General features: G+C 45.7%; 1 protein-coding gene across 1 annotated transcript; it reads right to left on the bottom strand.

The window, feature by feature from the left end:
• Positions 1-13,519: 13,519 nt before the first annotated feature.
• LOC115074242 (olfactory receptor class A-like protein 1) lies at positions 13,520-14,422 on the bottom strand. The gene has a single exon (XM_029573538.1). It carries the CDS (start codon positions 14,420-14,422, stop codon positions 13,520-13,522), a length of 903 nt encoding a protein of 300 aa, XP_029429398.1.
• Between the last annotated feature and the right edge of the window lie 577 nt (positions 14,423-14,999).

Genomic DNA, 14,999 nt, shown 5'->3' with positions numbered 1-14,999 from the left:
GACCTTGTATCCGGTGCACCTCTCGTATATGAAAGATCTGGAAGTACTCCTGAAGTAGCAGGAGAGGCTGTGGTGACTTTTTGATCAGGGACAAAGATCATCTTCAGTGACCCCCATGATGTCTGAGTAAGTCTGGGCTTCTATCTGCAGCCCACGTGGGTCCGGGTCTGGACCTGGTGAAGTCTCGTAAAGAATGTTTTCCCAGCAAAAAGAAAAAGTTCTGTTACTGTTGCAGGGGACATTGTCAAAACCATTTCAGCATTCAAATCAAGGTTTTATATGTGGAAATGGAGTCTTTGAGACATGGCTGTACAAGTGCATGGGTAGTGCTGCTGCAGGCACACGTTTATGTACGGAGAGCAGAGGTGTCCTGGACATGGGGTCATGGAAACAGCACCCACACGAAGCACAGAAGCAGGTCCATGCATGGGTAGTGCTGCTGCAGGCACACGTTTATGTACGGAGAGCAGAGGTGTCCTGGACATGGGGTCATGGGAGCATGTGCATATAATTTAGTTGGAAAAAGCACCCACACGAAGCACAGGAGCAGGTCCATGCAAATGCTTTTCCCCAATCAATTTTCAAAGGGAATTTTTTCCTTTTGAAAATTGGCATAAAGTGTACGAGTGAAAAGTCCCAGCAGCCATTACATCTCTGTGCACAGTTTGAAAGGCAGGGCATCATCTGCTGCACAGCCAAATCTGTACTGAGCTGCATGGTATTTATTACTGGCATCTGATATTCCATATTTTTTATTTTTTTTTTACCATGAATGGCCTTTACAATAAATTTAAAGTCGGTTACAATATTGGTTGAGACTCTGTATATTTAAAGACAGATTCAAACGATTTGGCAGCTACAAGTCCTGAAACCATCCATAGAATACATTTTATTTCACAAAAATACATAAAGTATAAAAAGGTGTCCTCTCCTGAGATCCCATGCACGTGCTGATGAGGGCTGGACAGTGTCCTCTCCTGAGATCCCATGCGCGTGCTGAAGAGGGCTGGACAGTGTCCTCTCCTGAGATCCCATGCGCGTGCTGACGAGGGCTGGACAGTGTCCTCTCCTGAGATCCCATGCGCGTGCTGACGAGGGCTGGACAGTGTCCTCTCCTGAGATCCCATGCGCGTGCTGACGAGGGCTGGACAATGTCCTCGCCTGAGATCCCATGTGCGTGCTGATGAGGGCTGGACAGTGTCCTCTCCTGAGATCCCATGCGCGTGCTGACGAGGGCTGGACAGTGTCCTCTCCTGACATTTCATGCGCATGCTGATGAGGAGTGGACGGTGTCCTCTCCTGAGATCCCATATACATGCTGACGAGGGCTGGACAGTGTCCTCTCCTGAGATCCCATGCACGTGCTGACGAAGGCTGGACAGTGTCCTCGCCTGAAGTCCAGTGCCGTGCTGATGAGGGCTGGACAGTGTCCTCTCCTGAGATCCCATGCGCATGCTGACGAGGGCTGGACAGTGTCCTCTCCTGACATTTCATGCGCATGCTGATGAGGAGTGGACGGTGTCCTCTCCTGAGATCCCATGCACATGCTGACGAGGGCTGGACAGTGTCCTCTCCTGAGATCCCATGCACGTGCTGACGAAGGCTGGACAGTGTCCTCGCCTGAAGTCCAGTGCCGTGCTGATGAGGGCTGGACAGTGTCCTCGCCTGAAGTCCAGTGCCGTGCTGATGAGGGCTGGACAGTGTCCTCTCCCGACATTTCATGCGCATGCTGACGAGGAGTGGACGGTGTCCTCTCCTGAGATCCCATGTGCGTGCTGATGAGGAGTGGACGGTGTCCTCGCCTGAGGTCCACTGCCGTGCTGATGAGGGCTGGACAGTGTCCTCTCCCGACATTTCATGCGCATGCTGATGAGAAGTGGACGGTGTCCTCTCCTAGGATCCCATGTGCGTGCTGACGAGGAGTGGACGGTGTCCTCTCCTAGGATCCCATGTGCGTGCTGATGAGGGCTGGACAGTGTCCTCTCCTGAGATCCCATATACGTGCTGACGAGGGCTGGACAGTGTCCTCTCCTGAGATCCCATATACGTGCTGACGAGGGCTGGACGGTGTCCTCTCCTGAGATCCCATGTACGTGCTGATCAGGGCTGGACAGTGTCCTCTCCTAGGATCCCATGTATGTGCGGATGAGGGCTGGACAGTGTCCTCTCCTGAGATCCCATGTACGTGCTGATGAGGGCTGGACAGTGTCCTCTCCTGAGATCCCATGTATGTGTGGATGAGGGCTGGACAGTGTCCTCTCCTAGGATCCCATGTATGTGTGGATGAGGGCTGGACAGTGTCCTCTCCTGAGATCCCATGTATGTGCTGACAAGGGCTGGACAGTGTCCTCTCCTGGGATCCCATGTGCGTGCTGACGAGGAGTGGACGGTGTCCTCTCCTGAGATCTCATGCGCGTGCTGACGAGGGCTGGACAGTGTCCTCTCCTGAGATCCCATGTGCGTGCTGACGAGGAGTGGACGGTGTCCTCTCCTGAGATCCCATGTACGTGCTGATGAGGGCTGGATGGTGTCCTCACCTGTAATAGAGCTTTATCTATGTCAGAGCCTTCAGAAGAAGGTGAAGGATCTTCAAGGTAGACCTGTAGGAATATCAGTGGACCCTTTGAATCACTACAAATGTTAATGGATGCAGGGATGGATGAGTGGCAGAATGCAGGCGCTAATGGGAGCAAACCAGAAGCAATTTGGTGATAATGTGCATGTGTTATCTCCAGTTGTTATCATGTTCCTCTATTATTAGGGCCAAGAGCTGCCCCCCCCCCCCCCAAATCCCTCTGCACTGAGGACGCGCTGATGTCCCCCAGTGCACAGAAAACTCAATGCAGGGAGACTCACTGCAGGCAACATATGGGGAGCAGGTTTGTCCCAATCTACCCAGGAGGCAGAAGTAGCAAGTGTGCTAATGAGAGAGCCCTCCAGGGCTCATGGGGGCAGGGACTGCTCTGCCCCACCGGGGATGGGCAGATTACAAATAAACCTGCACTTAGCAGTATTTGATGGTGGCCACTTGAGGTTCTTCAGCAAAGTGTCCGCCTCCTCCTCCCCACAGTGCAATTAGAGCATCAAAGCTTTTGCTGCAGCCAGAGATTAACGAGTCTGTGCTGATGAAACTCTAACTGCAATTAGGCGCTGAGGGCCTCTTGTCACAGGTAATAAAACTGGCAAACACACATTACAGTATTTATTACTTGCACCAATGTTTTTCGTTATGATGACCCAACCACGATTGTAGAGCCCCCTGCTGGAGAAGTGAGAGACTTACAGTCACATCAGCCTTCAGGAGCATAGGTCCAATTGAGGATGGGGAAATGATTGTGTTATCAATCAGAATCAAACACATTTTGCAAACCTTTTCCACAGAGAAAATTGTGAATATAGATTTACCTCCACTGGACTGTGAGTCAAGAGAAGTCCTTTGACCTCTGTCTACAACTCTGCCTTTAACTCTGGAGTTTATTCATTTAAAACATTTGTATTCCGCTTATGGTGATTATGTCATGCTAAGCAGATTCCAAACAAAACAGATAACAATATCATATAAGCAAACAATAAAATAAAAAATATAAACATACAAATAACAAATAAAGCAAAATAAATAAATCTTCATGTCATTACAGTACCAAAGCATTCATTGCCTGCATAGATACCAAATGTTGCCTCACTTTGGGTCAATTTTTAAATATTGTAAGATTGCAAATGTTGGCAAATAAAAACTGGGGATGTGCTTTGACCGGAAATTTGTTTTTAAATCAAAACAAAATAAGAATGAAATGTTGTTTTTATTTTGATTAAATAAAATCCACCTAGCTCTCCCTTGTGTACTGTCCCCAACAGGGCCAGTGTAAGGGTGTTAGGCACCCAAGGTGAACCTTCTGTCTTGCGCCCATCCATCCTCCCTCCCCCTCTCCCCCAGCTCCAGCCCAGGCCCTGATCTCATTCACAAAGATGCCGCAAGCAGGATGGGCACCTCTGACAGCCAGCCAATTCTGTGCTTCTCTGGGCCACGAACAGGATGGGCACCTCTGACAGCCAGCCAATTCTGTGCTTCTCTGGGCCACGAACAGGATGGGCACCACTTGCGGTCCGAGTCTCTACACCTCTTGGCCACGAGCTGGATAGGCTCCGCTCGTGGCCTCACATGGCTGCTGTTCACTGCCCCCCAATGGTTGGCACCCTAGGCGACTGCCTAGTTCGTCTAATGGGATGCACCGGCCCTGGTCCCCAACCTGCCTCCTCAATCCCTTATCCCAGCCATAGGCTTTGAGGAACAAACCCTAATCGTTCCTCCCCTCTGATGCAGCTTAGAGAATGAGATCAGTGGACTCGAGGATGGCCCATTCTGGATAATCGCCATACAGTTGCCTTGAGTTGGCCAGCACCATTTTGTTGTATGGTAATTATTTATAATGGCACCAGCCTTGGGTCAACCGGCACCATTTTCTCCAAGTACATTGGCAGGGCAAAAGCAACTGGGAATTTCTCCTACCCCTGAACTGTCTCCAAATCCTACGAATGGGGTAAGAGGTTGGGAGGGGACAGGTTGGGGGCTAAGTGGGAAGGGCTTCATGCATACAGACAGCTGGATCTAATATTATTTTGGGGTTTTTTTAATTTTTAAAAATTTTAACTTGTTGATTTTTTTGTTTAAAATAAAACTATGCAAAACAAAACAAGCAAACAAAATGAAAAAACTGAAATGAAATGAAAATATTGTCTGTGCAAACCCCTAATAAAGACCAAACTGGCCCATCCAGTCTGCTTAGTTGAGTCTCCTTTTGAGAGATGAAGATATAAATTCCCCTATGCAGCCGGACACAGCTCTTTCTCACCCCCCTCCTCCAATGTCTTCCAATCTCTGAACTCTTTTCCTACTACTGCCCTCCATATCAGTCCCAAGCATGCCCCATATGTTTTCAAGTACTTGGTCTTCAGCAGCTCTGCTGGCAGGCCATTTCAGGTTTTGTCAGCTTCAACTTTGATTCTTACAAAACCTCCACTTAATCCAGGCCTCCTTCTATGTCTTATTACTGAGTGTCATCATAGCTTCACAGCTCAAAATTAGAGATATTTTACCAAAGCATCTGGCCTCACACGGCCTGACCATCACCAGTACCTGGACTCTTACTGACCATCCTGTAAGGGGCACTCGCTTAAGTCCTGCCGGCTTATAAATATATTAAAAAGCACTGGTCCCACTACAGATCCCTGAGGCACTTCACTGTTTACCCTTCTCCACTGAGAAAACTGAACATTTAGTACTATTCTCTGTTTCCGGTCTTTTAACCAGTTTGTAATCCACAATAGGAGACTGCCCCCATTCTCATAACTTTTTAACTTTCTCAGGAGATTTTCATGGCGCATTTTGTCAAACATCTTCTGCAGATCCAACTATACTTCATCCACTGGCTGACTGTTATCCACATGTTTATTAACCCTTTAAAATGTAGCAGATTAGTGCGTAAATCCATGTTAGCAGTGTCCCATTAAACCATGACTTTCTATATGTTCTTTGATTTTGATCTTGAGAATAGTTTCCACAATTTTTCCAGCACTGAAGTCAGGCGCACCGATCTATAGTTTCCCAGATCACCCTTGGAGCTCTTTTTAAAGATCAGGGTTACTCTGGCCACCCCCAGTCTTTGGGTACAATGGATGATTTTAATGATAGGTTATTCACTTTTTTAGGTTTTTCAGAATACTGGGGTACCCCATCTTGTCTGGGCAATATTTTATTCTTTAGCATATACATGCGTGCTGCTCAGTATCCCAGCTAAGTTAGCCAGCCAGCTAGCTGGCTGGCTGAATATAAATCTCTAACTCATCTCCAGTTCTGAAAATTACAAGTAAGAGTTCAGTTTTCAAAGGGTTTAAGCGCCTAACCTTAGGATTTAAGGTCCTATTGGTGCTATTAAAAAGGGGGTCAGATTTAGGATGGAGAAACAAGTGCTTAGCACTGATTTTCAGTAGTAGGCACCTAATGTAGGATCCTAAATCTAGGCAAATGAATTGCTAGGGGCTGAATTTTCAGCTGAAAACTTAGGACCCTAAGTTTATGTTTTTCAAGGTTTTTTTTTTAATATCCACCTCTATGTGTTCAATTTGAAACACAGTACCTTAGCTGGGCACTTAGAGTTTGGTATCTCCTGAATTTAGGGCATAAAATCTGATCTTTGAAAATTCCTTATTCATCAAAACAGTAAATTTTAAACAGCCGCGCAGGTGTACATGTATGTGAGTATGGTGGCTCATTTACAGTTACATTTATTAAAATTTATGAATCAACTAACACAAAAAGGCCAAGGCGATGAACAGAATAACATACATAATCGTAAAAACAGATATTAAAACTATAAAAACTAAAAAATACAATGAACATAAAATTTAACATAAGATTAAAAGAGTTAAATAGCATTGACAGAACATAAAAGTTACATAAAATGAATCAAAGCTAATGGAATAAATATCAAAAAATTAATAAAAAGACAAAATATACATCTAAAAATAGGCTAACCTGAAAAGTAAAGTTTTAATTTGTTTTCTGAAATTTTTTACGCAGTCACATTATCTAAGATTGATAGGTAGCGAGTTCCAGAGAGTAGGCCCAGCATCTGAGAAAGCGCAGTCACGGGTAAAGTGTAATTGTGCATTTTAGGGGAAGGAATCTCAAGAACTCCTCTTTGAGAGGAACGCAGGATTCTGGAAGGTTGATAAAATTTTAAAATGGCCCAAATGGTCGAGGCCATTTAATAACATACACGTGTATATGCGCATATAATATAAAACTGGCTGTATGCACATACATTTCTGCACACTTTTGTATGGATGTGCACTTGTGCATACAAATGCTGGCTCTATCACATAAGTGGGGGGATTTTATTAGATATGCACACCAATGCAATTACCAGTTTCCCAGTCTGTTCCCAGTTTGCCAGGTAAAGGCTCCTGACTTCCTAAGCCCCCTAGCTAGCCTCCCTGTTAGCCCTGATCCTTCAAACCTCGCTGACTAGCCCTGATTTTTTAATTTTAAAACTTACATGCCATCCATAGCAGAAGTAAAGTTATGTAGTAGGGGACCCTGGCGTGCGTTTGTGCGTGTAAATACTTACGTGCATACTTCATCTTACAGACCCGGAAAGCTTATGTCCCGCCCAGACTCCACCCACAGTCCATCCCTTGTTTGACTTCCTGATTTGTGTGCATACTGGGAGATACACTGGGAGATACATGCACCTTTTAAAATCCATGTGGCATGCACTGGCCTGAGATACGAATCTCTTGGCTTTGGTGCACATTGGGCTTTTAAAATCTACCTGCAAATTTTCAGGCTTTTCTGGCTAAGCTCTTAGTAGGCTTTTAAAAAAATTGCCTTTCCTGCCAAGGCAACAGGGTACCGGGAGGGAAGAGATTGTCATAGTCATTGCACAATGGTGACACCTAATGGCTAGATTTAGGATCAACAGTTGCTATGGAAGAAGCCCTGCTGCATGGTCTCTGACCAAGGGCCAACACTTCAAGGACTGAGCTGAAGTAAGTTATTTGGGAGGGGGAAGATGTAAAGCAGGAGAAAATCCCAGGGAGTTGCAAATAGAGGCTCAGCATGGCAGATCCCAGCCCATGTTCCAGCCGAGCTCGAAACCCAAAGGAGGAGGAGCAAGGTGCCAGGTCGCTCCTCCCACTGACTCAATCCCAATCTCAGGCTCTTCGGCTGACTTCCTGTTTGACCCTGGATAAGTTCCTTTATCCTTGGAGCTCAGTTCAAGGTGTTTTCCCTTAATCTGAATTTCCAAGTCAATAAATTATTATGTTTAAGTACTGTGCCAAATCCCTTCTATCACTGTAGAAATATCATATGTTCTGCCAACTATGCCACAAAGTTCAACAAATATTTTACTATCCTTTATTTTAAACTACACTTATGGATTTATAATGGCATTATGACACCCTTTGCTTTGAAATGGAGCTGTAGTGAGTAACATATTACCATGCATCTGATGTGATAAGTGTTAGGATCAGCAAAATGTTCTTCCAAATTCCCCATTTTGGCGTGTTTCAAAGATTTGACATGCATTACTGACTTTGATGTGTCTGTCAGTTTGTATCCATCTTAGGAGCTGTCCAGACGCTAGTGCTGAACAGCCGTGAAACTCACTGCAGTGAACTAGCAAGTCTGCTGTTGGTTATTCTTGGGGGAATGGGGAGGGGAATGGGTTCATATTTCTTATAACTCACTGCACTTTGTTTTTTCTTAATCTTTTCTTCAGCAGTGTACAACCTTATCTTCACAAAAATAAAGAACCAAGAAATAATCAAGAGTCAAGTTGTGACATAAGGATTTCTGATCGACCTCTAACGCATATCATTTAACCCTTGTGGTGCTGGGGACAGTGTTAATTCCATTATGAAGTCAATTAATTAATGCCTAGGAAGTCACAGTCATGGAGCTAAATGATTACTAATCTTTTGTGAAATCAATGAAGAGAGCAGAATCTCAGCAGCAAGCACCTCTGGCATGTTAAAGAAGTCTTGCTTAAATGCAGCTGCATCGGGAAGGTTGCCTTAGGTAATCTTCCAAATGTAGCTCATGCGTAACAGGGTCACTCGATGCATCGCTTGCACCTCCCACCCGGGTGGGACAAGCCTATGTCTGCGGACAGAACCGAGACTCTGTGCTTCTCAACCTTTCACATGACCGCTGAGTCCCAGAAATGCAAAACTTCCAATTCACACCAAATGCTCCATTTCCACTGCAATGTGATATTTCGGCCTGTTTTACTATAACTGCTGAATAACTGGTGCAGCAGTGCCGAGGCAGCTGGAGAGCACATTTCTTGCCCTGCTTTTTTTGTTCTTCCAGACAAATTGGTGTCAGTTTGAAGCTTGGGGGAGAAACAGGCACAACGTTGCATTGCTCATTTTAGGAAGCTGGGGGGATGCCTATTTATTTATTAAAAGGTATAACCCGCACTCATAAATATTGCTCGAGGCGGTTCACAATATACATAAGTATATGTACAAAAAATAAAAGATAAAAACAGAGCTAAAACCCAGGCAAACAAAAAGATTACAGAGTTAAAACTGTATGAAATGAGAAAGCAGGCAGCTTCAGCACCAAGGGTGGGGTTTGTCTTGGATTATGAGCGACTGAGGTGTCTTGGAAGATTTGCTTCGTGAAGAGGGACCTAATTCCGTCAAAGCCAGTGCTTTGACTGTTTTGAGTGCTGAAGATGCCTCTGGATTCCAGGTAAAATATGGGATGGATATGGTTTGCTCTTGATCCATTCAGTCTCAGGGGCTCCCCCTTTTGTGCGACTGATGGGTTTTAGGGCTGATTGGCCGTTACAAGTGGTGCAAGTCAGTCAAGTAGGATGGTGGTTTTATGATTTCAACAGTGCAGATGTACAGCATGGCACTAATTCGCCATTTTAATAGTAAACAGGGGAGTCATTTATTGTTTGTAGTTTGTTGGTTTTGTTAATTTTGTTTTATTTCTTTTCAGTGATGAACTTTTGGGGGCCACACAGCGTTAAAAGCCCCTGAGGAAGCCGTCTATTGGCCAAACATGTTGGGCGTTTTGCAGTGCTTCCAGAGGATGGTTTGCATCTTCTGTATTTGTGAATCCATGAATTGTATTTTAGATCCACCAGCGTAAGATTCTTATCTGATAATTTGCAACAAGCTGATCCCTGAGACCCTACATACCACAATACTCCCATGATCGCTTAGATTGTAGATAGTCCAACAAAAATACTTCCTGCTATATTTATAAGAAGAGGTGATACAATTTAAGCGATCTATGAGGACTCAACAGTAAACCCGGCCTGTGATATGGATTGTGAGTTCCTGAGGAGAGCCTGATAGAGGGAATTGTAACTCCTCTGCCTTATTGACATCCATTCAACAATAAACAAAGTGACTTACGATATTCACATGGATGTGTTGTGTTGGGTTCACAAGGAGCAATCATTTTATGGATATCATTTATAAAAAGTGATGGCCTTTAGGAATAACAAATATCTTTCTTGTTATGTTTTGTGCATGGTTTCCCTTTGAGTAGCTTCTTCCTTGAAGCAGCCGCATAGCGGCAAAACCTTCTCAATGTCCGGATATTTGAAAGAAAAACTCAAAGATTGATTTGGCGGTTTGAGCAACCTCATAATGATAAGTACAATCTTGCTTTGATTTCACTAAACATTTACAATTACTGTACCAGCTGTGAACTGTTACCATTGAGCTGTTTAGAGAAAGCTGCTGCGATTTGTAAAGTGCCTTTGAAGACTTGAATAATTCAATTTAATTTGTGAATTATTTTTAAAAAATTGGCAGGATAGCCTTCACAGATTTGAACTTAATACAAGTCAGTTCGATATTCTATTTTCACAATACTATTTTAAGCTTTTTAGAGAGGTGCTGTATCTAACAAACTCATTGCAAACTGCGACCTTTTGAGCACAAGTAAGTTGTTGACAAGTTGCTCACAAATTTACAATATACTGTATAAAAAAAAGGTAGGATGGAAGGAGGCTTATAATGATCTCTGCTTGAGTTAGTGTCATATTGTTCATGATACTAACATTTGCAGCAATGTGGACGCACCTGAAGGAGCCATCAAAATGACTAGTGATTTAAGTAAACTTGAGGCATGGTTGAGTGCTGGGCAGGTGAGATTCAATGCAAAACAGTACAGTCATTCATTTGGAGCGTGGAAATCCAAAGGAGCTGTATGAAATGATTAGTGAGAAGCTGATGGGCACCGACAAATGGGCTGATACAGTACAGTGCGCTGCAACCCGCGTTTGGACGTGTGTTTTCGACGTGCTAGCTTTACCCTTTATTCAGTAAGGGGTAATAGCATGTCGAAAACACGCAGCCAACCCCCCGAAACTAATAGCACCCGCAACATGCAAACACATATTGATGGCCCTATAAGTTATTCCCACGCGATTAAGTAAGTAAAATGTGCAGCCAAGCCATACATTTTACTTTCAGAAATTAGCGCCTACCCAAAAGTAGGCGTTAGTTTCTGCCGGGACTGGGAAAGTGCACAGAAAAACAGTAAAAACTGCTTTTCTGTGCACCCTCCAACTTAATATCATGGCGATATTAAGTCGGAGATCCCAAAAGTAAAAAATAATTTTAAATAAAAAAAAAAATTTTAAATCAGCCCACGGCTCGCGGGTTGAAAACCAGACGCTCAATTTTGCCAGCATCCAGTTTCCGAACACATGGCTGTCAGCGGGCTCAAGAACCGACGCCGGAAAAATTGAGCGTCGGCTGTCAAATCTGCTGACAGCCACCGCTCCTATAAAAAGGAGGCGCTAGGGATGCACTAGTGTCCCTAGCGCCTCCTTTTACCGCGGGCCCTAATTAGCATATTTTTCTTTACTGGATCGCACACCCAGGACATTGGCCTGTGCACGCGCCGGGACAGCGGGCGCTCGCCCACTCTCCCGTGTTTCTTATTTCTGTATCGGCCTGAAAGAGAGAGACCTGGAGATGATAGCGTCTGATGATCTCAAGGTAGTGAAGTAGTATGACAAGGTGGTGGCTAGAGCCAGAGGGATGCTGGGATGCAGAGAGAGGGGCATAACCAGCATAGAAAAGGAGGTGATAATGCCAATGTACATGTCACAGGTGAGACCTCACCTGGAATGCAGTGTTTAGTTCTGGGGACCACATCTCAGAAAGGCTAGAGAGAGGCACCTCAATTTGTGTGAGCCCTACATGGGAATGATGAGACAGAGATCTAAAAATGCCCCCCCTAGAGGAGCAGAGAGACAGAAGGGATATGATACAGATTCTTAATTACCTAAAATATATTAGTAATATACATAAGGCAAACCTTTTTCAATGGAAAGTAAATTCTGGAACTAAGGGGCATGATATGAAGCTCCAAGGGAGGAGACACAGGGCAAATGTCAGAAAATATGGACCTGAAATGCCATGCTCCCTCCCTCCCAGTGGATGTGGAGGAGAGAAAAAAAAGTAGCAGAATTTTACAAAGCCTGGGATAAATACAGAGAATCCCTAGGATGGTAGTAAAGCAGTGGAGTAAGATGCACAGAGCGGCAGTTACTACCCTCAACAGAAGACATGGGGGTAACCCGCACAGAGCGTCAGTTACTACCCTCAACAGAAGACGTGAGGGTAACCCGCCCAGAGCGTCAGTTACTACCCTCAACAGAAGACGTGGGGGTAACCCGCACAGAGCGTCAGTTACTACCCTCAACAGAAGGCATGGGGGTAACCCGCACAGAGCGTCAGTTACTACCCTCAACAGAAGGCGTGGGGGTAACCCGCACAGAGCGGCAGTTACTACCCTCAACAGAAGGCGTGGGGGTAACCCGCACAGAGCGGCAGTTACTACCCTCAACAGAAGACGTGGGGGTAACCCGCACAGAGCGGCAGTTACTGCCCTCAACAGAAGACGTGGGGGTAACCCGCACAGAGTGGCAGTTACTGCCCTCAACAGAAGACGTGGGGGTAACCCGCACAGAGCGTCAGTTACTGCCCTCAACAGAAGACGTGCGGGTAACCCGCACAGAGCGTCAGTTACTACCCTCAACAGAAGACGTGCGGGTAACCCGCACAGAGCGTCAGTTACTACCCTCAGCAGAAGGTGTGGGGGTAACCCGCACAGAGCGGCAGTTACTGCCCTCAACAGAAGGCGTGGGGGTAACCCGCACAGAGCGGCAGTTACTACCCTCAACAGAAGGCGTGGGGGTAACCCGCACAGAGCGGCAGTTACTACCCTCAACAGAAGGCGTGGGGGTAACCCGCACAGAGCGTCAGTTACTACCCTCAACAGAAGACGTGGGGGTAACCCGCACAGAGCGGCAGTTACTACCCTCAACAGAAGACGTGGGGGTAACCCGCACAGAGCGGCAGTTACTACCCTCAACAGAAGGCGTGGGGGTAACCCGCACAGAGCGTCAGTTACTACCCTCAACAGAAGGCGTGGGGGTAACCCGCACAGAGCGTCAGTTACTACCCTCAACAGAAGGCGTGGGGGTAACCCGCACAGAGCGGCAGTTACTACCCTCAACAGAAGGCGTGGGGGTAACCCGCACAGAGCGGCAGACTGGATGGGCCATTTATGTCTTTTGCTGCCATTTGCTAGGTTACTTGACCTTTGTTAGGAAATGGATTTGTAGTCTTTTCTCCATTTTGCTTTCTGAAAGTGAGATCTGGCTCTTTGTCTCTTAGGACCGATTTAAGAACAGATTTACGGGACGGGGGGGGGGGGGGTGTCTTAGTTTTCAGTGTCCACATTTAATACCTTAATTCCTTCTCTGATTCACATTCTGCACAGGACTGCAAGAACTGGCAGGTTTCTTATGCACGATTTCCATAAACCATAAACATTATCCATTACCTTCCAGAAGGCTTCTGTTTTATTGGCAATGTACCTGCAACTATTGTGACATTGTTCCATATCGATTAGTCTTCCATACCACTGCTAGCATCGCTTACAATTAGGGAACAGAATGTAACAGAGGGGCTACTCCACAGAGCTAATTTTACTAGTCTCTTTCACACACAATTTTTCTTGACTGGGAAACCCTTTAACGCTGTACAAGATCCTTTGGTTGAAGATTAGGATAACAACAGGGAACACAGAGGTATAACAAATGGAGAAGAAATAACGTGCGTCAGTGGCGGCAGCGAGGGAGTTCATGGACCAGGCGTTCTGGTACAACCAAATGGTATTATCAATCCCAAAGAAGACACCGTAGAGCAGGACCAGGCTGGTGACCATTCTGGCTGCGTTGGCCTCTGCCGAAATCTTCTGGGAACGCTCTGAGCTTCTTATGCCTCGCACCCTCTTCCCATGTCTGTACAAAGTGCACACTATGTAAGAGCTGGCACCGCTCATAGCAGCCACAAACAGCAGATCACGAGCGAACAAAGCAAAGCTATTCCCGTGCAGGGACAGTTTATCAGGGAATATCACAAGGCAGTGCCCAACACTAAAAGCATATTTCAGGTTTGTCATATTAGTGCCTGAGATGGTGAACAGCAAGGGAGAGATGCAGAAGGCAGCGTTTACGAGCAACAAAAGGAAGACAATGGGGAGCACCTGGGTCTGCAAATGTAGTTTTAGGCGCATGCAGCTAACAGAGGTGGAAGCCAGAGTGACAGCCTGGAAACAGCTGAGGAAACAAGTCAGACAGATGGACAAGGCCCTGGAAACCCGAGCAGTGTAAATCACTGCCTTGCAGCCGGTGTCACTGAAGAAGTTTCCCACCCCGAGAACGTAGAGGGCATGCGGAAGTCCTCGTGTCACGGCCATGACCAGATTGGCTGCAGCTAGGTTCAAAACGATCACCTCTGATGGCAGGATCTTTCTTTCCTGGCATGCCAGAAAGGAGAACAGGACCAATACGACCGCATTCCCAATCATTCCAACTATTGCCGTTGAGATAAAGACAATTCCTTTGATTAGTTGGGGGAGGTCCATAAGCAGTAAATTCCAGTCTTCCACCTAAAGGAGATGATTTTGTAAGTTGTAATAGTAAAGGAATGAGAATAAGGCAGGAACGGAGCACTGCTGGAAAGGAGCGCCAGTGTGCTTTTGCATTGAAGCAACTGAGTGATGTCTTTTAAAGTATTTAGGAGACCCTAAGGAGCATCTTATTACTGAAACACATTTATTTTTCTGCTTGAAAAACAACAGATTCCCAGTACTGTCACATCCATGGCGCCTTCATGTTATGCCTTATAAAATGCATATTCTCCCAATGCACTGGATTGCCACTTTATGTCAGCGAGCTTCTGTGTGACTGGGAAGTCCCTGACTCATCACTGACGCAAGGGCTGTAATGCTTAGTGAAGTTCAACCCCTCTCCCCCTGCTAATTCAGAAGCTACAGTCTATATCCAAATGCAAAATGAGAACTGTGTTAGGGTTTTAATATGAAACCCATGCGGTATAAGGAGAGAGATGCTCATAGACTCTATACACTGAGTCAGAGGGAGGGC

The sequence above is a fragment of the Rhinatrema bivittatum genome, chromosome 12 (genome assembly GCF_901001135.1).
Source record: "Rhinatrema bivittatum chromosome 12, aRhiBiv1.1, whole genome shotgun sequence".
NCBI lineage: Eukaryota > Metazoa > Chordata > Amphibia > Gymnophiona > Rhinatrematidae > Rhinatrema > Rhinatrema bivittatum.
Note: the sequence above shows the minus strand (reverse complement) of the source record. Positions and strands in the feature narration are given on the sequence as shown.